This window comes from Eleutherodactylus coqui, chromosome 2 (assembly GCF_035609145.1).
Source record: "Eleutherodactylus coqui strain aEleCoq1 chromosome 2, aEleCoq1.hap1, whole genome shotgun sequence".
NCBI lineage: Eukaryota > Metazoa > Chordata > Amphibia > Anura > Eleutherodactylidae > Eleutherodactylus > Eleutherodactylus coqui.
In genome coordinates this window covers 136,825,352-136,852,997 of record NC_089838.1, presented here as the reverse complement: position 1 = coordinate 136,852,997, position 27,646 = coordinate 136,825,352, and the positions used below count along the sequence as shown (strand labels likewise).

Below are 27,646 nucleotides of genomic sequence, written 5' to 3'. Positions count from 1 at the left end.
TTCGCGAGACCACCCCTTTAAGTGCTAAAATCTTCATTTGCTTTCCTTATTCAGATATTACATATTTACAATATTAGTTTCAACAATTCAACATAGAACTCTCCTAAAACATGTACTTCAAATACATTATCTGAATGCTCCTGCTATATTAGATCTATGTTTCTTAGACCAGTGATTGCTTTTTGGATTTTTTGTTGCATCCACCAGAGGATGCCCTAATTCAGGGGTGGGCAATTAATTTTCCCATGGGGCCACATGAGAAATTGGAATGGTTTTAGAGGGCCAGACCAACATACGAAGGCTCCATGTACATTGCCTTAATGGGGCCGTATTCCAGCCGCCCGATTTGCGGCCAGAATACGGCCGCCATTGAAAATGAATGGCGCTGTAATACGGCGCGGTGAACACCCGGTGTTTCACCCCGTTTTACGGCGCGGCCCCCGTGTCTGCCAATGGAGAGGGGAGCGGTAAGGAGCACTCCCATCTCCACTCAGAAGTTACAGTGGCATCACTTAGGGCTCATGTCCACGGGGAAAACAAGAATTAAAATCCGCAGCGGATTTTAACTCTTCTCCCGCGCGCGGATCCGCACCCCATAGGGATGCATTGACCACCCGCGGGTAGATAAATACCCGCGGATCGTCAATAAAAGTGATTTTAAAAAAAATGGAGCATGAAAAAATCTGGACCATGCTCCATTTTCATGCGGGTCTCCCGCGGGGACGGCTCCCGCGGGCTTCTATTGAAGCCTATGGAAGCCGTCCGGATCCGCGGGACACAAAAATCACATTTTACTTACCCGCTCCGGTTCTTCTCTTCGGCGCCGCGCCATCCTCTCTCAGCCGCGGCCGGATCATTTTGCTTCGGCCCGGCGCATGCGCGGGGCACGTCACCGACGTCATCGTGCACATCCGCCGAGCCGAAGAATGAAGATCCGGCCGCGACGAGAGAAGATGACGCCGCCGCGAAGAGAAGAAACGGAGCGGATGGGAGGTGAGTTTATTGTCATTTATTTATATTTTCAGCACTCATGTCCGCGGGGCAGGAGGGACCCGCTGCAGATTCTACATGTAGAATCCGTAGCGGGCCCGATTTTCCCCGTGGACATGAGCACCGGACTCATTGGTGAGTCACCAGGACACTCTTTGCGGGCCGGTCCGAGCTATTCAGCGGGCCGGATGTGGCCCGCGGGCCGTGCTTTGCCCAGGTCTGCCCTAATTCAACTTCAACACAAGGTTTTACAGCAGAATCTTACCATGTAAATTACTACAATAGAAGCTGCAAGCAAAGACATATTCCAAATACACATTATAGCTCTACTACTTAAATTGTCATACAAATGTCTCCTTCATTACCTTTCCTTTTCACTCAACATATCCTGAAATGACTGACTTTGAAAAAAACCCCATGATTTTGCAATATAGCTGTTCTATATATGTCTATTGTGGCCACCCGGTGGCTGTTTTCAGTATCGCAGTCTGTCAAGGGTTTTACTAGTATGTCACAATATTGTATTGAAATTATTTCGTGAGAAATTGGAATCTGTAACAATTCAAGGAAAGGTAAGGGTGGATACATCTGTATATTTTCAGGCAAAAATGGGTCATACAAATGATAAGGCAGCATCTCCAGGAGGAGGAGCATATAATATGTTTCTAAATTACAAACGCAAGCTAATTTATATAAAATATGTGTATCATCATGTAAAGTATGACTGCAAATAATGCAGTTAAGATAGATATACAGTTCATATAATATCCAAGTACGGGCAGCTTCATATGGGTCTATTTGTGTGCTTTTGTGCACACAGAAAAATTACGTATGTAAAACACAAAGAATAGAACTCATGATTTCAATGGCTTCATTTTTTTTGTGCGTGCATTTCTGCTGCAAGCAAAAAATAGGATCAGCTCTATTTACCCATGTATTTGCGTACCAAAAGGCCCCATGTCCATGGGAGGTGCACATTGTAAAATCTAGGAACAGATCCTCTTTTAAATGCTGAATATCACTTACTATATTCTAATATGTATTTACATGGACTTTTTCTGGGTACTTTGATATCTTCCCACATTTCTGGTTTCCTTAGATCTCATTTGCACTGAAACATCTCAAAAATCGCTCAAATGACAGATTGAGTGACAGTTTGAAGCAATCATCTTTGCACAGTCTATAGTAGCTAATTAGCTACTAAAGAGCTATGCAGGCGGAGCAGGACACCATCACTATAGCTCGCCGAACAATACAGCTGTTTTGCATAAGCAAACAGCTGCATTGTTCTCCACACTTATAGCTTGCGTCCCGCTGTGAACTACCCGTGGGACATGAGCTGAAAGAATCTTATCAGCGCTGCCGACTGTGATAACAGTCTGCACCGCTGATAAGAGTTCATTGCTCAATTCTAGAAAGCTAGAATTGAGTGGGGAATGAATCTTGCATGAAAACTGCACGATGTCCGTGCATTCAGATGCAACGGTTATCACTTAAAAGATGGCTTTGAGCGAATTTTGAGCGAGAATCGTTGTGTCTAAATTCGTCCTAGTTTGTAGGTAAATGAGATTATGACTGATAACAATATGTATACAGGACTGTAGACTATGTAGCTGCAATATAAACAACAGGAACATTGAAGTTTTGGGCTTAGGACAGTATATATACAAATGCAGGATTGTATTGCCATTTCTTTACTTATTCTATACTGCTGGACAGAATGAAGAAAACTGTAGAAATGAAACAACTATATGCACTACCTCAAAGTTATGGAAAACCCTGTGATAATAACAAGAAAGCGGACATTATGAAGGTTATTAACTCAATTTGTTTCACACTGTATGACCATTTATTATTAAAAGAGATTAGTGAGGTACAGAAATAGTTGATGGTAGTACCTACTGATCATTTAAATGTATAAGCCCTAGTATGTATCCATTATCACTGCCATCACTTTTGAGTGATTGCTTTAAAACTACAAGTACAAAAAGTTTAGTTACGGTCATACTTGGATTGCCAAATCATTAAAAATGATGTTTCCAGATTGCAACATTAATGTAGGACATAATATAATAACTGTTTTATTGTTGCCATTCTGAAAAGAAAACGAGGCAATAGAAGCCATCTGAATGAAACACAGTTTTAAGGTAATTACATTTCCCATAAACCTTTATTTATAAGTGGCAAATCAATAGTAAAGTTTATTGAGACATAGATGCTATGCTTTTAAAGGGCTTGTAAGTCATTTTCCCCCCGTTATAAATAATATAGCTCAGCATGTTAATGCTTCCTGCATTAGTCAGTGGAAGTCTACATTGATTTCGAGGTGGGGAGTCATATGCGTAATGTATCCAGGTTTTCTCCCACCCGTCTTTAAGTGTTTTCCATTGAAGAGCAGAAATGAGACTCCCAGAGGACATAACATCCTTATGTGCATGAGAATATTTAGCCCAGATTAATATGGGGCTGTTTTATCTGCCGCCGATGGAGTCATTATACTTATGTAACGAGATACCTGAGACGTTTCAATGTGACTGAATACCTTGGAGCCAGACAAATTACATCTACGCTAATTTCCCACGAATGTATTTGCGGGGGCATTTCCGCGCGTGAAAAAGTTGCTAGTATAACTTCGAATCTTTGATTTCAATAGATTCGTTCACACTAACGAGTTTTTTCCGTGCAAAACATTTGTCCGCAAAATGATAGGTCTTGCCCTATTTTTTGTCCGTGTTACACAGAAAACTGCCATAGATTTGTATGGCAGCTGAAAAAAAGGGAGGAAAGAAAGTTAGGGAAAAGAAGACAGTTCGCCCTAATTAGGCATTTAATTGCCATTGGAATCCACAGGAAGGATGTTACAAGCAAGCATGTGAACGGGCATTTCCATCACCTTAAAAAACAATCGACTAGCAAGGATGTATCAGTCTGCTTCTTGCTATCTCCTCACTTCATTCATGCGAATATACGTTCCGCACAGGCGAACCTATTAACACATACATTCATCTGAATAAGCCCTCGAGGTGCTTTTACGAAAAACAGTTATCGTCAAAAAAAATAATTGCTGGATTGTTCGAATTTGAAAAGTCATGCGGTGTGAACACGGCCAATGATTGAACAATAACTTGTTTAGTGTTCATTTCATGCAAGCATGAAAATCACTGTTGGCTCATTCGCTGATCGTTCAGTTTAAACAGTTGTCAATATAAAGCTCTAATGAGCAGAGCTATAGGCACAGAGCATAGGAATACCTACAGTTCCAGGCAGGGGCGTAACTAAAGGCTCAGGGGCCCTGATGCAAAATGTGAGCTGGGGCCCCCCTCTATCTGTATCTGTACCCGTACCCATACCTAAAACATGCTGGGCCCCAATGCAAAACCTGTAACAGGGCCCCCAACTATAATGCTTTATTCATAGTACTGGGCTTCCTATATGGAGAAGAGAGGCCTGATGGGCCCCCTAAGACTCCTGGGCCCGGGTGCAATCGCATCCCCTGCACCCTCTATAGTTACGCCCCTGGTTCCAGGTGTGCCAATGTATTGGGCCTCTGTAATGTGGCATCTGATGGAATGTCCTGTAGGCTTTGTATGAATCAGAGGGATAGAGAGGTACAGTATGGGCCCACAGAGTTATGCGGGTACTGTGTTATGCCTCCATACTTTTTGGAATTTGTACACAGCTGTAATACACTCAGGTGCAAGAAGCCTTAATGTTCTACTATATACTAATGTACAAGGACAGTCAAACCCTTAAAGATCTTATTACCATTCAGCATTGCTAGTATGCCTCACCATCTTGAAAACATAAAAGGTTCTAGTTATAAATAAGATGCTATATTAACAAACAAACATCAAATTGTTAGTAGCAACTCCAGCTACTAAGTTTGCAATATTATTTATTGTCATTAGGCGGCACTACAACATTACTTTATTCTTCAGGATGAAAGTTTCTGTAACCTAAAGCTACTAAAGCCTCTGCAGGGTTTGTTAGCACATTATTTGGGGCTCTAATTTTGTAATACTGTTTTGTTTCCATTCCCTCAGATTGCTAGTGTGAAGTGTAAAAGCTTAGTGTGCCCAACTGATTCATGGTCATAGCCAGCCTTACCTATGTTTGACATGAACAGTCTTACAGGGTGCCAGCCGCCAGCTTTTAGGCTTGGGGTGATTGTCCTCCTGATGACCACTTAGCCAAATACTCTTCATCCTTCGTGCAGCAGCATCTTGTGGCGCTACATCAATCACTGTCTTCTGATGTTTCAAGGCACCACTGTCAGCCCATCGGTGCCCCCACAACACAATTACTTAGGTCTGCTACTGTAATTATGTTATGTGCTTGGTTCTGGTTCTGTATTTATATACTGAGCTTGCTTCTCTTCCTGGATTTATTTTATGAGCTTAGCTCAAGGGTGCATTTATGTTATGAGCTTGGTTCTGGCACAGCATTTATTCACTGTTGTTCTGATGTGGATATACTGCTATGGTGCTGCTTTCTGCACAAGCATACTGTACGAGCAGGGGCGTAACTATAGAGGGTGCAGGGGATGCGGTTGCACCCGGGCCCAGAAGCCTTAGGGGGCCCATAAGGCCTCTCTTCTCCATATAGGGAGCCCAGTACTATGAATAAAGCATTATAGTTGGGGGCCCTGTAACAGGTTTTGCATTGGGGCCCAGAAGCTTCAAGTTATGTCTCTGTGCAGCATGGTTTAGGTATGGGTACGGGTACAGATACAGATAGAGGGGGGACCCTAGCTCACGTTTTACATCAGGGCCCCTGAGCCTTTAGTTACGCCCCTGTGTACGAGTGCAGGCAGTCTGCTATCAGTGCAATTAAAAATAGTCTTTCTTAAAACGGAGGAGGGGTGCCAATAAATATTTTGCACAGTGTGCCATCTAGCCTAAGGCTGGCACTGTTGATGACCTGTTGAATAATGCAGGAAGACCATAAGTGGCTGAAAGGTACAGAGACTTTTTAAATCCAGTGCTCAACAGAACTACTATAGTAACACCTAGGATGTTACAACAGTCCTATTTTATGGGATTTTAATTTGATATGCTAGTCCTCAGCAGCAAGGAATAAGTCTAAACAAGGTTTTATGAAGGAAAACACAATCTTAGTGATCCCAATTCAAGGCATATTCTACTTCATCTGTTCTTCTATTCGCCAGTGGCATAGAAGGCATGATGGCTATCAAACTCATTGTTGGGCATGATGATGGACTTATGCTAGCAATCTACACCACAGACAGTACATTGCATCATATTGCTTAGATGTTTGTGACTGAAGGCAACTTATATAGCTGATGACACCTACAGTTAATAATTCTTGGCATGCTCAAGAAAAGAGAGTTCTTTTGGAATTGGGGTAATGACCCATTTGTAAGAAAACAAACGTGACAGCTGCTTGGTAGACTATTTAATAAAATATCTTATGATGTCAAGTTAGTCATTGCTCCTGTTCCTAACGTGAAGACCAATATCTTTGAGGAATGAAGATGCTAGATGATTTTTAGACATCTTTTGGAATAGCCAACGCAATATACTTGGTTCCAATCGCACTCTTTGTCTATGATTCCTTACTAATGGGTTATTGTACAGTTCAGTTTACAGTAATGCAGGAATAAACTATAAAACCCCTGAGAATACGAGATGACATTAAGACCAATCGATGGTAAAAATAGATTGGCTGCATATTATAGTAACAGAATGCAACATATCAAGACAGAAGCTCTTTGACCGTATGAGGCCATCTGGGGCAAATCTATCAAGCTGCTATGCATCTGATATGTTTCCTTGTATAAGAGATTACAAATGTAATTTGACATTGAAACTTGTAAAACAGGAACAATTGCAGAAATGTAAACTATAGCAAATTATACTATAGTCTTTAAATTGATTTAAGAACACCAATCTAGTAAAAATAGAACATGATATACAGTACTATATTCTGATCTGCTAAGAAATGGAAAATGTTACTATATATACTATATACCCTGAAGGTAAGTACCTCGGGGTCACTAGCATGATGATCGCGCACATGGATGGTCTAACACAGTGCTGGCACTATCTGACTTGCCGTCAGCCTGGCATCAGGGCTGAACGGCGCTCTGTTATTTTTATCTCATTAGTTACTTTGCCCTGCTTTCTGCACAGTAGACATGGCTCCTGATGAGCTAGTCCAGTATGGGGGATGAGGGAAACGCATACAGCTGAGTTATTATATATCATTTTGGAGATAGTCTTTTTATGATTAGTGTATTGGATTTATTTTTTTTTTGGGGGGGGGGGGAGTGGCAGGGCCATAGACATTAAGTAAGGGATGTTGTGTGACTCGATAACAACTAAAGGCAGTCTTAATTGGCTGTATTGTCGTTCAAAGTCCACATGCTCTCGAACTATCAAGATTGGTGCATAACTCAGTATTCGGCACTTACTTGTCTATTAGGATATTGAGGGGCATTTTTTATCTGCCAATTGACCTTTTTCACGTTTGTCATCTATGAGCTTTTATGTGTTCTCTTTTTTTGTATCTGTCAGATAATATCTAGATGGTCTTTCATGCATAATGAGTCATTCTTAAACAGTGTTCTTACATTTTTTGTATCTTTTCCCTACCGTACCATACTGGGGGGCTTTCACCTTGTTATGGTGCAACACACTAAGGGGAGAGGATGTGATCTTAATATTGGTTACTCCCATTGTAACCATAGCTAAGGTGTTGAAATCCTTTGGGTGCTCCCGTGGGTGGGTTTGTTTGTCTATCTGTGTTGATGTGTCACAGGTAGCAGCCTGGATTTTAGTGTTTGTTTGTCTATTTATCTGCTTTTATTTTTAACATATTGATAACACAAGTTATACTATTCATCTCAGTGAGTAATGCTTGGAGGGTGTTTCATATTTCTCTGTTGACCTACAGCAAACATCTAGACACAGTGGATGATTTTGCTGGGAAAAAAAAACTACATCGAAATGCTAAAAAAGTGTCATTTTCCAAAAAGCTAGCTTATGGGGTGACTTCCCAAGCAAGTTTTTTTTTTTTTTTAAATACACAGGTGTTTGTGGCAGCTGTTTTTAGCCAAAGCCAGGAGTTGAATCAAAAGAATAATGGAAATATACAGAAGGACTTATATTTTGCCTGTATTCTGGATTTGCTTCCGACTTTTGGTGAAAAAATAAAAACCTACATGAAAGACTGCCAAAAAAAAATATATTTTTTAATCCAGATATATTACTTGACAGAGAAAATGCAACATTGTGAAGATTTCATCATGGCACTATGTAATTTTCAGGGTCTGTTCACACAAATAAGTTGATCCAGTTTTGGGCCAATTTACAAGATCTGAGAATGTGGCAAAAGGGGGTAACTAATTTGGAAAGCTAACCTTGGAAATGTTGTCACACCTGCGGAAACATTTAATGCTCCAATGTCAATGATAACAGTTTTGCATAGCTTGGCTAAGACAATTTAGCTGTCAAGCCTTCCGTTGCAAAAGCTGCCCCTCACACTACACCATCGGCATAAATGCTTGTAGTGGCGTTGCTCCAGAGCTGCCTGGCATAATGAATGGCACAATGTGGAGTTCAGTGACAAATCAATATTCTGTCAAGATTGCTGAGCGGGGGTCTGGAGGTAATCAGGCTGATCCTTCCTCCATTTTGGAGTGCCACACAGTTCATCAACACGGAGTCATGGTTTGGGGTGCCATCAGCATCAACAGGCGATCACCTTTCAGTTTCCACAGTTAAGATGGAATATAATTTGGCACAAGTTTTAACCCTTTAGTGACCAAGCCTGTTTGCGTCTTAATGACCAAGCCAAATTTTTGAAATCTGACATGCGTCACTTTAAGGGTGCCTTTCCACTAGCGTTTTTTTAACGCTGCAATATCGCTGCGTTTTTTTAACGCGATTGTCAATAGGACTTTCTAATGTTAAGAATGCATCGCACAAAAATTGCAAAGCACAAACTTGCAATTTTTGTGTGATGCGTTTTTAGCATTACAAAGTCCCATTGACAATCTCGTTTAAAAGAAACGCAGCGATATCACAGCGATAAAAAAACACAAGTGGGTGTGAGCACTTAAGGTTTTGCATATCCAAGTGATTCTGACATTGTGTTTTTGCCATACATCGTACTTCATTTAGGTAGTAAAAATAGTCAGATAGAATTTGGGGATATTTATTAAAAGTGCCAGAATTGGGAAAAATGTTTAAAAAATTGTCATTTTTTCCCATTTTCAATTGCAATATCTCCAATATGTGCGAACATACTGTACAGATTTTTGATAAGATATATATTTCAGTTAGTATACTTCGCAGAGTTACCATAGAGGAGCTGCAATAATTATGGGAACATGTAGAAAAAAAAAAGAAGGCTACTTCCGTAAGTTGAAGTTTCTATACTTTAGTTGTCCGTATGCGGATCTATTGAATGCAGATATTGCATTTGCTATAGGAATTAGAACTGTGCTTGTTCTGTTGTGCAAAGCCTTTATTTTAACTGTCGATTTCCTTTGGAGTTTTCCTTGACAGGTACTAAATATTAATCATTTACAACCTGCTCTTGCAAGTCATGTGGTTAGTAATAATAATTTGCGATAAAACGGTCAGAAACAGATGGTGAGTGGGTGTGTTGAGTAAGAGAGCACAATGAAACAGATATGTATTCACTGCCACAAATGTCAGAATAATCACTGGATAGCAGCAAAACTGTGACTTAACCCCTTAGTTAGAGAGCAGCCTATTTTGCACCCACCTTAATAACCAGGCCATTTTTTTCACTTTTTTCATTATTGCATCCAAAGAACCATAACAGTTTTATTTTTTCACCAACATGGACGTATGAGCACTTGTTTTGCTAGGATGAGATGTTGCACCACTTTGGGATACATATACTGTTTACCTTTCATTGCATGTTTGGGGAGGAATGTAGTGTAGCATACTTTTGACAGCCCTTCCATAAGACGCTGTCAGAAGCTGAATCTAACAAGCTAGCATAGGTAGGGGCCCCATAGACCTTGATCAGACCTCCAGCTGTCAAGTGGACCTATCAGCAGCTTGCAAGATATAAGGAGTTAAAAGCCAGGATCTGAGGTTTTTGTGCTCCAAGCCTTTAGAACGGGAGCCCCACTGTGAGTAGGAAGCCAAGCCCCGACTTTTCCCGGCACAGACTGCTGTTCCGGTCTTTAACTAGACTCCCATGTTTTTACAGCAGCCTAGCCTTGGGCACCTCAGTGAATGCTGTAGAAACACATATGGCTGATCACAGAGGGGTTAAAGGAGTTCTGCAAAGTCTGGAAGGTTAGTTAGTCCAGGGACCCTATCCACTATCAAGGGAATTATGTATTCTATTTCCTTGTGTTTAAACTAGTTATTCCAGAAATTTCCTTCCTTCCCTTTCTGAAGCTTTGTTTCCTCCATTACCTCTCAGTATATATTCCCTGCTGGGTGTTTCTGAAGTGGCAGAATGGAACACTAAAATTTCTTGTCAGTTGTTATGTCTGCTTAATAATGTGAAGCAGTTTGAGAAGCTTTATTTGATGGGAAAACCTTCTAGATTTCCACTGATTACAAATAAACTTATAGTTACTCAGCGTTACATCAATATTTTTATATATAAACATTTTAGTTCTGCAATTAATCAAATTTTTAACACACGGTTTCATTCAAAGGTGCTCTTAGTCTCCAATATAGGTTTGTATTAAATACATGAATAGTTAAAAGTGTCCTCATGTCTCAGATGTACGTTATAGCATGTCATGTCTCACGTCAGACCTATTAGAGTTCCCTTGTCTCAGATGTATGTCATAGCATGTCATTATGCAAATAAGGGAGATGGAATAAATCCTCCACAGTGCCACCTATTGAAAGGCAGCATTCCTTCAAGTCAAAGTCAGACTTTTTATACAAGCCTTGTTACAATGACTGGGAATTAAAAGCAAAGCCAGACCCCATGTACATACAGCTGTTTCCGGGTTATTGCCCTTCATCAGTGTACAGTAGGAGTCTGGCTTTTTGCTAGTGAGAGGCCTGGGACAGGGGTCAGAAACGCTCTTTTCTCCTTAGGGAGAGCAACTGTATACTATAAACTAAGTGAGGAGACTCAAATGGCCAAGCATGCTCCTCTGGGTAATATGCAAATAAGGGAGATGGAATAAATCCTCCACAGTGCCAAAAGCCAGACTCCTACTGTACACTGATGAAGGGCAATAACCCGGAAACAGCTGTATGTACATGGGGTCTGGCTTTGCTTTTAATTCCCAGTCATTGTAACAAGGCTTGTATAAAAAGTCTGACTTTGACTTGAAGGAATGCTGCCTTTCAATAGGTGGCACTGTGGAGGATTTATTCCATCTCCCTTATTTGCATATTACCCAGAGGAGCGTGCTTGGCCATTTGAGTCTCCTCACTTAGTTTATAGTATACAGTTGCTCTCCCTAAGGAGAAAAGAGCGATAGCATGTCACATGTCATGTCACACCTCAGACCTATTGGAGTTCCCTTGTCTCAGATGTACGTAATAGCCTGTCATGTCACACATCAGACCTATTAAAGGTACTATGTCTCAGATGTACGTCATGTCATGTCACACATCAGACCTATTAGAGTTACCGTGTCCCATCTGTACGTCATAGCATGTCATGTCACACGTCAGACCTATTACAGGTATCGTGTCTCAGCTGTACATCATAGCATGTCATATCACATGTCAGGCCTATTAGAGTTACCATGTCTCAGATGTACGTCATAGCATGTCATGTCACACATCAGACCTATTAGAGGTATCATGTCTCAGATGTATGTCATAGCATGTCATGTCACACGTCAGGCCTATTAGAGTTCCCTTGTTTCAGATGTACATCATAGCATGTTATATCACATGTCAGGCCTATTAGAGTTCCCTTGTCTCAGATGTATGTCATAGCATGTCATATCACGTCAGGCCTATTAGAGTTCCCTTGTGTCAGATGTATGTCATAGCATGTCATGTCACACGTCAGGCCTATTAGAGTTCCCATGTCTCAGATGTACGCCATAGCATGTCATATCACGTCAGGCCTATTACAGTTCCCTTGTCTCTGATGTATGTCATAGCATGTCATGTCACACGTCAGACCTATCAGAGTTCCCTTGTCTCAGATGTACGTCATAGCATGTCATATTACATGTTGGAAAAGTAATGTCTACGTGAGCAATCATTCACACCTCATGTGCCCATTTATTGCCATTACTGTTGGCAGCACATCTCCTGTTCACACAAGGGGATAAGTTACTGAGAAAATATAATTTTTTGCACCTACCTAAAAGATACAGGCAACAAAAATTAACAAATTATAATTTGATTGCTTGGCAGTTGTTGGGAATGAATGTTCATGCAAACAATTGTCCAACTGATAATTGCCCCATGTAACTAGCCCAAAGGCCCCTTACTGTATGTTATATATTCTCAGTGTGCAATAATAGCATATTAAAGCCAATTTACACGCAAAGACAATCTTTCAAACTATTGAAAGATTGACAGTTTTAGCGATCGTTTTGCATAAGGTGCTAATGAACACTAATGTCCATTAGCCTTTATCATCTTCATTAGCGTGTAAATGAGCCGCAAGGAGCTGCTTGCAGAACCTAGCATGTGGTGTCAGCTCTGCAATCAGTTCCATTGTCCTCGCATGGGCTGCTGGAAGAATACAATGTAATCTTCTGCTCTCATAGAGAACACAGTGTGCGGTCTGAACGATGGATTTTAAGCTCACCTAAAAATCATCGTTCAGACTTACCGCCCTGTTTCATATACTAGCGGCTTGATAAAGACCATGAGTGGTCGAAACGTTGCCTTTTTAATGATGAAACAATAAAGAAAGTCCTGTTTTACATAATGATGATTTGAAGCACCTGTTATGCTGCCACTTCTTCGATATCCTTACATTTGACCAGTACAAGGGGCTGTTGGTCTACAACCTCGAGGTTGGCTTGGCATTTTTTGCTATTTCTTACGCATGTGTTGTGCTCCTTCCCCAGCTGGACCTTTCTTTCTGGGGATAAATTGAGTGCTGTTGACACATTATTCTTTGGAACAATCGTTCAGACAAAAAGTGCACAATGGCAGCGTTTACATGCAACAATTATTGCACATATGCCATCGTTTGAACAAATTTAGAGCCATAATTGTTGCGTGTAAATGGGCCTTTAGGGCCTTTCAGACCCTTGCATTTATCTACATTGATTGTGCTGCATGCTCAACTCAATTAACCATTACAAAATCCTTCTAGGAGTAGGAGGTTAGCTGACTTGCATTTCAAGATGAGTAATAAGTGCAATAGAGTAATGCCTTCAACAAATTAAAAGCAATTCAGGATATTAGCTTGAAAAAAGAAATATGTTTTCTATTTTTCTACTGCATTTCATTGACAAGAGAAGTATTAGCAGCGTATCTCTCACTTTGTCTGGAGTGGGATGTGAAGGAATAGATGGTTGCCTAAGGAACCATTGAGGGAGAAAGGGGATGTCATGTAGTGTTTAAAAAACAGTTCTGCCTTTGTATTTGGCCAATCAGTTCTTCCCTGTACAGCCAAGAACACAAATGATTTGTGGGGAAAGGTGGAACAGGGAACAATTTCATAAATGTCCATGCTCAAGATAGTGCTGTATGGCGAGCTCACAACTGCTCAACAAAACAGAGAGGCACCAAGGAAGAGGTATAAGGATTCTCTGAAGAAATCCCTTGAAGCCTGTCATATTGCCATAATGACTACCAAGTGTGGTCTGCTCTAGCCTCCGATTGCAGAGCTTGGAAGCACATCATGTATCAAACTGCCTCCTCTTTTGAGAACGTTCACTGGGCTGCTCCCAAGGCCAAGAGGAAATGGAGAAAGAACCAGGGCACTGCAGCATCGAATTCAGGACAAATTTTCCCCTGCAAGCGCTGTGGCCGGATCTGCCTATCCTGAATTGCACTTATCAATCACCATCAAGCCTGTAGTAGATGTGAACAGCCCTTTACTTAAATATGTATTCGCGAAGCCAAGCCATGATGATCAAACGGTTTTCATATTAAACTTTAGGGGCAAGAGTTATGGGGGTACATTCTGAAACTATTATGCAGTAACAGTAGGTCTATAGTAATGTATAAAATGCTGTACAAACATCTTTCTTTGTAGTGGCATTTTTTCTTACTTTCAGGCCAGTTTCATATGAGCGTATTTAAATATGTCCATAATGCGTATCCCTACTACAGATGTGTTCCACATGACATTACAACCAGATGTCATCAGTATTTACTAAGTATTTGCCTCCCATTGCTTTTATTTTCTACTGGGTAAATACTGATCTGTAAAAAAACATATACGATTAGTCTAACTTTTTTTTACAATGTCTGAAGGAAGCCTGAAGCTTATGTATTTAGTCTGTCGCTTACAAATGGAGAATATTAAATTCACCCTTCTTACAATGCACAAATTCCACAACTACACTTGGGAGGGAATAAAGAATTTATACTTTTTTGAATCCCAACTGTAATCAAACAGTAGATGGGTTACCCAGGGGTACAAGTCAGAGCAGATATGGAACTGTCATCTCTCTGGAAACAAAAGCAGGCAGCATCTAATCTGTCAACTGTAACTGTGTAATATTTAGTTGTACAGGATCAATGACAAAAAAATAACTGTAAACGTGCAAAAACAGACAGACACACTGAACGGTGCATGCAGTTATTTCAATTATCAGTGGCACAGAGTGTTAAGGCAGTAGTATGCAGTCCTAAGCTCTCACTCATGACCTGAAGGTTGTGGGTTCAATCCTAGTTTGGTTCAGGTAGCCAGCTCTAGGTTGACTCATCCTTCTGAGGTTGGTAAAATGAGTACCCAGCTTGCTGGGGGGTAAAGATGACTGGGGAAGGCAATGGCAAACCGTGCCAGGCTGCTAAAACAGCCTGCCGAGAAAATGTCACGAAGTGCTTGCACCAGGGGGCTTCACCTTTTACCTATGTGCATGTAATGGATCGAATATCATAGGATCTATTAGCTATATTAATCTAGAGGGATGCTATTTTGTATCTTTTTCTATACCATATCCTGTAGTCCAACAGTGTAGTTAGTTTTTACCTGTAACATTCAGCCACTACAGAAGAGGCAGAAAGCTGCTTGGAAATTGTAAAGCTAATTAGTGAGACAATTTATAGAAAGTGTCATCATCTCTCCAAAGCCAGGTGTTCAGAGTATTGCAGTGAACCATGAGGAGTGCAGGCAGTGAGACTGCTTCATACTGAAAGGTTTAGCGTCTCACCTTGATTATATAACGCTAGAATGAAAATAAACCCACGTTCGAGTTAAAAGGTAAGATTTGCTTGTTTCTTCACCTGGAAATGTAACACACTCATATGTTGTTATAGCTTTAAAAAATACATAGCCGTCAGCAATTAGCAAGGTGTGTCGGGCATGGTGAATGGCCGGCATGCATCTCTGATGTCTTCTCTGTATGCTGTGCTATACATTATTAAAGGTAGCATCTGCTTTTTAACTTGTCAGACATACGAATTATATCTGGGATTGTTCATTTGCATATGTAATAATTACTATTTTTCATCTTTGATTGATTTCTGTAGGTCTCAGTTGTAAAAGAGAATATTATATTTAAAGCAAATATTGATATAGGACTTCCCTTCACATGTCATAGTCTGAGTATCTAAAACTATTTCCATCATGCAACAAATTGTCTTTTCCTGTGTCAAAAATACACTGAATTCAATGATCATGAAAATAGCTGGTTGTCATGTAAATAGAAGGGCTTTCACCAACTTGTGTTCTTTTAATGCTGCGATATCGCTACGTTTTTTACTCGATTGTCAATGGGACTTTTTTAATGTTAAAAACGCATTGCAAGTTGGTTCTTTGCAATTTTTGTGCAATGTGTTTTTAACATTAGAAAGTCCCATTGACAATCGCGTGAAAAAACTGCGCAAAAAAATGCAAGTGTGCAGGAGCCCTTAGACATACAGTGGTGCAATCTCCTAAAGGAGATATATATATATATATATATATATATATATATATATATATATATATAATTTTTCTGTAGCATTTTAAAAAAGGGGTAAACATTAGAGATGAGCGAGCATACTCGCTAAGGGCAAAAACTCGAGCGAGTTATGTCCTTAGCGAGTACCTGCCCGCTCGTGAGAAAAGATTCGGGGGGCGGGGAGCAGCGGGGGTGAACGGGGGAGGGAGATCTCTCTCTCCCCCATGCTCCCTCCTGCTCACTCCCGCAACCCACTGCTCACCCCCACCGGCACTAGAATCTTTTCTCACGAGCGGGCAGGTACTCACTAAGGACAATACTCGCTCGAGTACAAAAACAGGACATGCCATCCAGTAATAAACCAATACGCATCTTGAACAATAGGGGTGAGGGTCCTGTTTGCAAGAACTTACAGACTATACGGAAGTATACACGTAGGATGCTATACATATATAAAGCTGTGTGAGTGGATCACCAGCTGTGTTTGTGAATAGACAGGTAAGAGGTGTGGTGTGATGTGTGGGGGATGCAGTGGGAAGAAGGGGCTCAGGTTTCCAAGGGGGAGTGTAGAGGCAGGGTAGATGGAGAAAGGTTTAGATTAGGGGATATGGTAAAGAGATGTGTTTTTAGAGCACGCTTAGAGCTGTATGCGTTGGGAATTAACCTGATTGTCTAGGGTAATCCATTTCAAAGAACTGGTGCAGCTTGGGAAAAAGCTTGGAGGCGAGAGTGGGAGATTCAGATTAGAGAGGAATTTAGTGCAAGGTCCTTAGAGTACAAGTAGGGTGGTAGACAGAGATGAGGGAGGCGATATAGGGAGATGCAGCATTGTGGAGGGCCTTATAGATCAGAGTGATGAGTTTATATTGTGCTCTATATTTGAGAGTCGCTGAGGGTCGTGAACGACTAAATGGCTAATAGTAATAAATATTTGACGGGCAGCTAGTGCAGTGAATGGCACAGGGTGGGGGCATTCGTGCAGTGGCTTAACAAAAAGATTAGCCTGGCTCCTGTATTGAGGGTGGATAGACGAGGGGAGAGTTTAGTAAGGGTAAGACCAATCAGTAGCAAGTTGCAGTAAACAAGCCAAGAATGAATAAGGGTGACAGTAAGAGTTGTTGCTGTTTCCATAGTGAGGAAAGGACAGATTTAGGAGATGGCATGAGCGAGAAAGTGATTGACTATGGGGAGTGCAGGAAAGGTCAGAATCAAATATGATCCCAAAACAGCGTGCATAATGCCGAGGAGTTTTAGTGGAACCACAAACTGAGATAGAGATATCAGGCTTAGGTGTGTCAGTATATGGCGGAAACACAAGAAGTTCAGTTTTTGAGAGATTCAGTTTCAGATAGAGAGATGGCATAGTGTTAGAAACAGTGCACAGATATATATATTATATATATATAATACATATATATTCATGTTATTGTCCAGTAGAAATGCAGTGGTAACCTAGAGGTGATTTTTTTTTACCACTTCACTGATTTGTTTTTGGGTAACAATTAGAGATGAGCGAGCATACTCACTAAGGGCAATTACTCGAGCGAGTATTGCCCTTAGCGAGTACCTGCCCGCTCGGAAGAAAAGGTTCAGCTGCCTGCGGCAGGCGGGGAGTGGCGGGGTAGAGCGGGGAGCAACGGAGGGGAGATCTCTCTCTCCCTCTCTCCCCCGCTCCCCCCTGCTCACTGCTGCAACTCACCTCTCACCCGCGCCGGCAGCCAAACCTTTTCTTCCGAGCAGGCAGGTACTCTCTAAGGACAATGCTCGATCGAGTAATTGTCCTTAGCGAGTATGCTCGCTCATCTCTAGTAACAATAGATGGGTCTTTGCTTTTTGGTCTACTCATCATGCAATCACAGTAGTCCTAGTTATTACATCTGCAACATCACCAGGTGACACAAAACAATGCATGTGAAGTCAGGTCCAATTTTCAGCAGTATTAGCATTTGTATTGTATAGGGCTGCCCATTGCCTGGCATCCCCATACACATGCATGCTCCACTGCCCAGTGTGCATGTGTTCTGAATGTAGTAAGACGAGAAAGCTGCTGCTAGATGTGTTTGGCCTACCTTCCAAGAAGAAAAAGATCAGCCAATTCAAATCCAACCACCTGATCTGCCATCACGGTGGACTTGGGAGACACCCATACACATTAGATGATTGACCATACCCACTGAGATTGGCAGGTTCAGTCAATCAACATCTAAGGGCATTTACCCACTGGCGTTTTTTTTCATGCTGTGATATCGCTGCGTTTTTTTTTTAATGGAAATGTCAATGGGACCTTCTAATGTTAAAATTGCATCGCACAAACTTGCGATTTTTGTGCAATGCGATTTTAATATTAGAAAGTCCCATTGAAAATAATCGCAGCGTTAAAAAAAAAACACCAGGCGGAAAAAGCCCTACTGTATATGGCCACCCCAACTCAGGGCCCCTTACCAACTTTGCAATTTCTATAAACTCATTAGATGCCTTTGTACCTGTCTCCTGGGAGTCCTTATTTCTTGATGATGGAGAATGTGTGATGGCCAGTGAAATATATTAAATGGATTTTCATTTATCATTGTACATACTATAAATTGCATAGAAGACACATTTATACGTATTTTTACTATTTTTACAACTATATCTATCTTTTTTTTTCCAGATGTTAAAAATGGATGTTAACAAACTAAATACAACTTTGCTCCGGAAGTTTCGTCAAGGAGTTGCTGCAGCTCTAGGCCTTATGCCACAGCAGGTTCACATCAATCGCCTAAATGTAAGGGCACTATACTTTTACTGAGAAGACGTTTTACCCTTTTGCCACATGTTATACACACAGTATAGAAAGCAGAGAGAGATTTTTCAATGTTTTGCCTTCATTTCATGCAGACATCTTGTAATGATTCGCATAACTTCTTCTTTCCATTGGAAAGCAACATGTTGTGGTCTAGGGGTTTCACTTAGTTCCTTGTACATGTTTGTGTGGAAATACATACTTCTTCATTAGTCATCAGATTGTTTTTTCTTTTAATTATCATTTGACATTTAGCAACTACCAAACACCTCAAACCTGCCACATCTGAAATTCTAAAGAACTATACAGTTGTGTATGCTTTATGTTGCAATTGCCTCTTCTTCTTGATGGTTGCTTACAACAAAAAAGGAAGCTAAGTCATATCTCTCTCACTTAGGGAAAGAAGAACTGTGTTGAGCTGTTTATTTCTCCACTCAACAAAAAGATAGGTGTACCAGACACACTGCCCTCGGCTGAGGTTCTACGGTCACTCAATCTGCACACGCTGCACCAAAGATTGTCCCATTTTGGAATAACCGAAGTCTCTCCAGAGGTAATTCTATTATACAGTAATCATGTATTTGCATGTATGTTTGTATATGAGCAATAAGAAATAAAAAGTTAGGCAGCCCCCAGAATAAAAATGTTTCTATCTACAATAAAATAGGACTATCTCAGGGGTGTAGAAGAATCTGCATGACCACATATATTTCCTTCCCAAATGTAGGGCTTAAATTGTCAAATGCAAACCAGGTGTTGCTCCTGTAGTGACAATTAGTCATCTTGTATATGATAGTGCAAGATGACTTTAGGCATTTTCACATTACTGATAGTGGTATGGGAAATAATATTGGGATAATTATTGCTTTCTGAAAACATTAGCAAGTTCGTTCCATATGCTCTGTTAGGATGGCTTAGAAGGGGGTCCCCCACTTAGTAACGTATGGACAGCACTCCTGTACGAATAGCTCCCCCCTTTGAGAACATACCTCTTTATGAATTACATGAACAACTATTCATTTCAATGGCCACCACGTAATGATGTACGAGGGGGTGATGAAAGTATTGAGCCTTACCTCAAAAAAATTGAGCTAGGAAGCTGAAACTGTCACACTATTCTACATATTCCCCTAGGATGCACTTGTGACATCTCTCCTGCAGATTTTTAAGTCCCTGCAAATAGAATTCTTGCGACTGCTGGTCAAACCCCTCATTTGCAGTATTAGTTGCATCCAAAATGCTCCCAAACTGTTGTCCCTTTAGGTGTTTTTTGAGATTGGGGAACAGATGGTAGTCAGACAGAGCCAGGTCGGACAAATAGGGTGGATGGGGTATCAGTTGAAAGCCTAAGGAGGTCATTTTTGCAATACTGGCACCTACAGTGTGTGACGGCGCATTGTCATGCAACAGGATGACCGCTTTGCAAAAGCTTTCCTCTACGTCTTTCCTTAATATTTTGCCTCTGCTTTGTCAATAATGAACAGTAATATGTTACATTGATGGTTGAACACTTTGGGAGGTAGTCCATGAACAGGACTCCCTTCTTATCCCAAAAAATGGTTGCCATTTGCTTCTGCGCTGACCATTGCACACTGAACTTCGTTGGCCTGGGGGAACCACTGTGCCTCCATTCCTTAGACTGTCCCTTTGTCTCTGGATCATAACATTAGATCCATGTCTCATCACCAGTTACCAGTTTGTCCAGGAAATCTGACTCATTTCTTGCAAAATGCTCCAAAACACCACCGATGTCTCCAGACGTCTCTTCTTCTATTCAGTTGTCAAAAGTGTTGAGATCCACTTGGCTGTAAGCATTCTCCTCCCCAAGTCATTGTGGATAATGGCACCAGCTCTCTCACGCAATATCCACAGATATATAGCAATACTTTTGGCTGATATTCGGCAGTCCTCCATGATCATGTCATGGATGGCTTTCACATTTGCAGGCAAGGAGACGGAGACAAGCCTTCCACTGAGTTTCTCACTTTCAACACCGAAATGGCCAGTTTTAAAATTTACAACCCGACTTCTAACTGTTGCATATGAAGGGCCACTGTCACCCAAAGTTTGTGACATTTCATCATGCATCTGCTTTGCACCTTTCACTTGGAGAAACAGGAACTCGATTATGGTCCCATGCTCTTCCACACTGAATGTCTTTGGAGATGCTGCCATGTTCACTTTGGACCGGAAAAAAAATGATAAATTAAAATCATAGGTTTTTGCACCACTGGATATAGACAAATAGACAAGTAAACCCTGCAATTTACAGCTTCCTTGCTCAACTTTTGGGGGTAAGGCTTAAGCCTTATCAGCACCCCCTTGTATTTCTTGAAAACCCCTGTAAAATAATATAACATTTCATTTTAGCAAAAGAATATTTCCCATTTGGAATTTTTATTCCTAAAATAATAAAATAATCTGTTCAGGAGCACTGCAATAAAAATTTAGATTATAGTTCACTTTTTTAACATTGTGAAACTGAATAAAATCACATAAAACCAACATTAAATGGACACTCTTGATGCATAAAGGTGAAAAAACGGTAACAACTCCACTGAATTAAACATCTGCTCATAGCTGTTAGTAATGAACATACTGTAGGTTGATGGGTACATTGTTGACGGTTCTCATCTTGGAATCCACATAATGTGCAGTATTAAGTTACAAGACAGAATGAGGAACCATAGTAACAGATAGAAATAAACAAAGCCATACTCCAGGGAAAGGTACATGATAATTATCTCCCTACCATACAACGACATTCGCAATACATACAGTATTATACCTGGAAATTACATGTGTAATATGGAGTAACTCCACTGACTAGTTCTTATAGGTCCACTATGGGGTAAACTATGAACTTCTATGGTCATTAACACAATTTAAGGTTGAAAAAAATATGTCAGGTGCAGTCACAATTTTTAGTCCAGTCATGCAGAATTCCTGCTGATATGTTATTAATAGAGATGAGCGAACGTACTCGTCCGAGCTTGATATTCGTGCGAATATTAGGGTGTTCGGGATGCTCGTTACTCGTAACGAGCACCACGCGGTGTTCGGGTTACTTTCAGTTTCCTCTTTGAGACGTTAGCGCGCTTTTCTGGCCAATTGAAAGAAGGGAAGGCATTACAACTTCCCCCTGTGACGTTCAAGCCCTATACCACCCCCCTGCTGTGAGTGGCTGGGGCGATCAGATGTCACCCGAGTATAAAAGTCGGCCCCTCCCGCGGCTCGCCTCAGATGCCGTGTGAGTTAGTGAGGGAAAGTGCTGTTCTATTGGAGTTGCTGTAGGGAGAGTGTTTGTAGTGAGTGTAGGCTTCAAGAACCCCAACGGTCCTTCTTAGGGCCACATCTACGTGTGTGCAGGCTGCTTCAGTTAGCAGTGGAAATTTTTTATTTTTTTTTCTCAAAATCGGCAGTGCAGAGCATTGCACCCGGTATTAGGGACAGAAGTGGTGCTTAGGCAGGGAGAGTGTTAGGAGTGAGTGTAGCCTTCAAGAACCTCAACGGTCCTTTCTAGGGCCAAATTTAAGCGTGTGCAGTACTGTGCTGGCTGCTGTTAGCAGTGTTGCATTTTTTTTTTTTTCAAAAAATCGTCTGTGCAGAGCATTGCACCCTCCATTGATACTACAGGGACAGAATTGTGTAGGCAGGGCCACAACACAGTTATTGTTCATTGAATATCCGCAGTGGGGCCCTCCCTTTGCAAAAAAGCAGGGAAAAAATTATATTTGGCCTGCCTGTGTCAGTCCTAAGGTCTCCGTGTACGTGTGTGCTGCGTGGAGAACGTATAAAAATCAAACGCAACCAGCTACGGTTTACTGCAGGCTTGCGCCATTGTCTTTCCTGACTGGCAAATACCTGCTCTGCCAGAGTTAATAACTCTGCTACACTAAAGTTGTGTGACACTTTTTCAGGGCCACACCACAGTTATTAATTAAACGTATTGTTCATTGAATATCCGCAGTGGGGCCTTCCCTTTGCAAAAAAGCGAAAAAATTATATTTGGCCTGCAGGCTTGCGCCAATTTATTTCCTGCCTGGGAAATCAAATCACTGGTAATACAGCATGTTGAGGGGTAGGGGTAGGCCTAGAGGACGTGGACGCGGCCGAGGACGCGGAGGGCCAAGTGAGGGTGTGGGCACAGGCCGAGCTCCTGATCCAGGTGTGTCGCAGCCGACTGCTGCGCGATTAGGAGAGAGGCACGTTTCTGGCGTCCCCACATTCATCGCCCAATTAATGGGTCCACGCGGGAGACCTTTATTAGAAAATGAGCAGTGTGAGCAGGTCCTGTCCTGGATGGCAGAAAGTGCTTCGAGCAAGCTATCATCCACCCAGAGTTCTGCGCCGTCCACTGCTGCAAATCCGAATCCTCTGTCTGCTGCTCCTCCTTCCTCCCAGCCTCCTCACTCCACTACAATGACACATGCTCAGGAGCGGGAACACTCCCAGGAACTTTTCTCGGGCCCCTGCTCAGATTGGGCAGCAGTGGTTCCTCTACCACCAGAGGAGTTTATCGTCACTGATGCCCAACCATTGGAAAGTTCCCGGGGTCCGGGGGATGAGGCTGGGGACTTCCGGCAACTGTCTCAAGACCTTTCAGTGGGTGAGGAGGACGATGACGATGAGACACAGTTGTCTTGCAGTGAGGTAGTAGTAAGGGCAGTAAGTCCGAGGGAGCAGCGCACAGAGGATTCGGAGGAAGAGCAGCAGGACGATGAGGTGACTGACCCCACCTGGTGTGCAATGCCTACACAGGACAGGTCTTCAGAGGGGGAGGCACGGGCAGCAGCAGGGCAGGTTGCAAGAGGCAGTGCGGTGGCCAGGGGTAGAGGCAGGGCCAGACCGAATAATCCACCAAGTGTTTCCCAAAGCGCCCCCTCGCGCCATGCCACCCTGCAGAGGCCGAGGTGCTCTAAGGTCTGGCAGTTTTTCACAGAGACGCCTGACGACCGACGAACAGTGGTGTGCAACCTTTGTCGCGCCAAGATCAGCCGGGGAGCCACCACCAACAGCCTGACCACCACCAGCATGCGCAGACATATGATGGCCAAGCACCCCACAAGGTGGGACGAAGGCCGTTCACCGCCTCCGGTTTGCACCGCTGCCTCTCCCCCTGTGCCCCAACCTGCCACTGAGATCCAACCCCCCTCTCAGGACACAGGCACTACCGTCTCATGGCCTGCACCCACACCCTCACCTCCGCTGTCCTCGGCCCAATCCAGCAATGTCTCGCACCGCACCGTCCAGCCGTCGCTAGCGCAACTGTTGGAGCGCAAGCGCAAGTACGCCGCCACGCACCTGCACGCTCAATCGTTAACCGTCCACATAGCCAAATTTATCAGCCTTGAGATGCTGCCGTATAGGGTTGTGGAAACGGAGTCCTTCAAAGCTATGATGGCGGCGGCGGCCCCGCGCTACTCAGTTCCCAGTCGCCACTACTTTTCCCGATGTGCCGTCCCAGCCCTGCACGACCACGTCTCCCACAACATTGTACGCGCCCTCACCAATGCGGTTAGTGGCAAGGTCCACTTAACTACGGACACGTGGACAAGCACAGGCGGGCAGGGCCACTACATCTCCCTGACGGCACATTGGGTGAATTTAGTGGAGGCTGGGACAGAGTCAGAGCCTGGGACCGCTCACGTCCTACCCACCCCCAGAATTGCGGGCCCCAGCTCGGTGGTGGTATGTTCGGCGGTGTATGCTTCTTCCACTAAAGCACCCTCCTCCTCCTCAACCTCTGTCTCGCAATCTAGATGTGTCAGCAGCAGCAGGACGTCGCCAGCAGTCGGTGTCGCGCGGCGTGGCAGCACAGCGGTGGGCAAGCGTCAGCAGGCCGTGCTGAAACTACTCAGCTTAGGAGATAGGAGGCACACGGCCCACGGCCCACGAACTGCTGCAGGGTCTGAGAGAGCAGACCGACCGTTGGCTTGCTCCGCTGAGCCTCCAACCGGGCATGGTCGTGTGTGACAACGGCCGTAACCTGGTGGCGGCTCTGCAGCTCGGCAGCCTCACGCACGTGCCATGCCTGGCCCACGTCTTTAATTTGGTGGTTCAGCGCTTTCTGAAAAGCTACCCACGCTTGTCAGACCTGCTCGTAAAGGTGCGCCGGCTCTGCGCACATTTCCGCAAGTCCCACACGGACGCTGCCACCCTGCGCACCCTGCAACATCGCTTTAATCTGCCAGTGCACCAACTGCTGTGTGACGTGCCCACACGGTGGAACTCTACGCTCCACATGTTGGCTAGGCTCTATGAGTAGCGTAGAGCTATAGTGGAATACCAACTCCAACATGGGCGGCGCAGTGGGAGTCAGCCTCCTCAATTCTTTTCAGAAGAGTGGGCCTGGTTGGCAGACATCTGCCAGGTCCTTCGAAACTTTGAGCAGTCTACCCAGGTGGTGAGCGGCGATGCTGCAATCATTAGCGTCACCATTCCTCTGCTATGCATCTTGAGAAGTTCCCTGCAAACCATAAAGGCAGCCGCTTTGCGCTCGGAAACCGAGCCGGGGGAAGACAGTATGTCGCTGGATAGTCAGAGCACCCTCCTGTCTATATCTCAGCGCGTTCAGGAGGAGGAGGAGGAGCATGAGGAGGATGAGGAGGAGGGGGAAGAGACAGCTTGGCCCACTGCTGACCGTACCCATGCTGCTTGCCTGTCATCATTTCAGCGTGTATGGCCTGAGGAGGAGGAGGAGGAGGATCCTGAAAGTGATCTTCCTAGTGCGGACAGCCATGTGTTGCGTACAGGTACCCTGGCACACATGGCTGACTTCATGTTAGGATGCCTTTCTCGTGACCCTCGCATTCAACGCATTCTGGCCACTACGGATTACTGGGTGTACACACTGCTCGACCCACGCTATAAGGAGAACCTTCCCACTCTCATTCCCGAAGAGGAAAGGGGTTCGAGAGTGTTGCTATACCACAGGACCCTGGCGGACAAGCTGATGGTAAAATTCCCATCCGACAGCGGTAGTGGCAGAAGGCGCAGTTCCAAGGGCCAGGTAGCAGGGGAGGTGCGTAGATCGAGCAGCATGTACAGCCCAGGCAGTGCAACAGTCTTTAAGGGCCTGGCCAGCTTTATGGCTCCCCAGCAAGACTGTGTCACCGCTCCCCAGTCAAGGCTGAGTCGGCGGGAGCACTGTAAAAGGATGGTGAGGGAGTACGTAGCCGATCGCACGACCATCCTCGGTGACGCCTCTGCCCCCTACAACTACTGGGTGTCGAAGCTGGACACGTGGCCTGAACTAGCGCTGTATGCCCTGGAGGTGCTTGCTTGTCCTGCGGCTAGCGTCTTGTTGGAGAGGGTGTTTAGTGCGGCTGGGGGAATCATCACAGATAAGCGTACCCGCCTGTCAACCGACAGTGCCGACAGGCTAACACTCATCAAGATGAACAAAGCCTGGATTTCCCCAGACTTCTCTTCTCCACCAGCGGACAGCAGCGATACGTAAGCAATACGTAGGCTGCACCCGCGGATGGAAGCTACGTTCTCTCTCACCATCCAAAACGGGGACATTTCTGCTTCATCAATCTGTGTCTAATATTCCTCCTCCTCCTCCTGCTCCTCCTCCTGAAACCTCACGTAATCACGCTGAACGGGCAATTTTTCTTAGGGCCACAAGGCTCACTCATCTAATTTTTCGAAACAATTTTTATATGTTTCAATGCTCTTAAAAGCGTTGAAACTTTAACTTGAACCAATTTTTCGTTAAACTGGGCTGCCTCCAGGCCTAGTTACCACTTAAGCCACATTAACCAAAGCGATTAATGGGTTTCACCTGCCATCTTGGTTGGGCATGGCCAATTTTTACTGAGGTACATTAGTACTGTTGGTACACCAATTTTTTGGGGCCCTCACCTACAGTGTAATCATAGCAATTTGTATGTTCTTCGCCTGCACTCATGGTACAGAAGTGTGTGTGGGGTTGGCCTACACTTTAGCTACATAAATGTAACTTGGGCCTTGGCTATACTGCAGCTACTGAAATGGAACTAAGACTGCGCTCCCACTATACTGCTGCTTCAGAATTGTTACTGGGGCCTGTCTTGAGTGCTACTATTGCTGACATGGAACGAAGACTGCGCTCCTGCTATACTGCTGCTTCGGAATTGTTACTGGGGCCTGTCTTGAGTGCTACTATTGCTGACATGGAACGAAGACTGCGCTCCCGCTATACTGCTGCTTCGGAATTGTTACTGGGGCCTGTCTTGAGTGCTACTATTGCTGACATGGAACGAAGACTGCGCTCCCACTATAATGCTGCTAGTGATATGTTAGTGGTGCCTGTCCTAATGCTACGGCTGAAATGTTACGAATTATGGGCTCTGCCTATACCGCTGCTAATGGTATGTCTCTGGGGTGTGGAAACAGAGGCTTCCCAAAGACATGATGGCGGCGAGGCCATTTCCCACCAACGCGGTTACTGTTAAGGTGCATATAACCACGGACACGTGGAGAGGACACGTAGTGCCTCAAAAACATCCCCCTCCTCCTCCAACAGGGAAAACATTCTTGGCAAATGCCTTTGCATTGGTTCGTCTGGTGGCAGTCCAAGAATTTCACCTTTACCGACACTACAAGAGAGCCCCCCCACCATCCCCCCGCCACGGCCCACTTAATCCTGGCCACATTCCGAAAACCAACAAAATAAAACCGCGCTACTAGGTCCGCAGTCACCACCACATTACCACCAACGCGGTTACTGTTAAGGTGCATATAACCACGGACACATGGAGAGGACACGTAGTGCCTCAAAAACATCCCCCCGCCACGGCCCACTTAATCCTGGCCACATTCCGAAAACCAACAAAATAAAACCGCGCTACTAGGTCCACAGTCACCACCACATTACC

General features: G+C 43.6%; 1 protein-coding gene across 1 annotated transcript in view; it reads left to right on the top strand.

Moving 5' to 3' along the window:
- PTPRR (protein tyrosine phosphatase receptor type R) overlaps window positions 1-27,646 on the top strand; it is a 159,137-nt gene that overhangs the window by 40,921 nt on the left and 90,570 nt on the right. Inside the window, exons 3-4 of the mRNA XM_066591638.1 lie at window positions 18,651-18,764; window positions 19,180-19,335. Of these exons, the coding sequence (XP_066447735.1) occupies window positions 18,651-18,764; window positions 19,180-19,335 (270 nt within the window). The remainder of the gene's footprint in view (window positions 1-18,650; window positions 18,765-19,179; window positions 19,336-27,646) is intronic.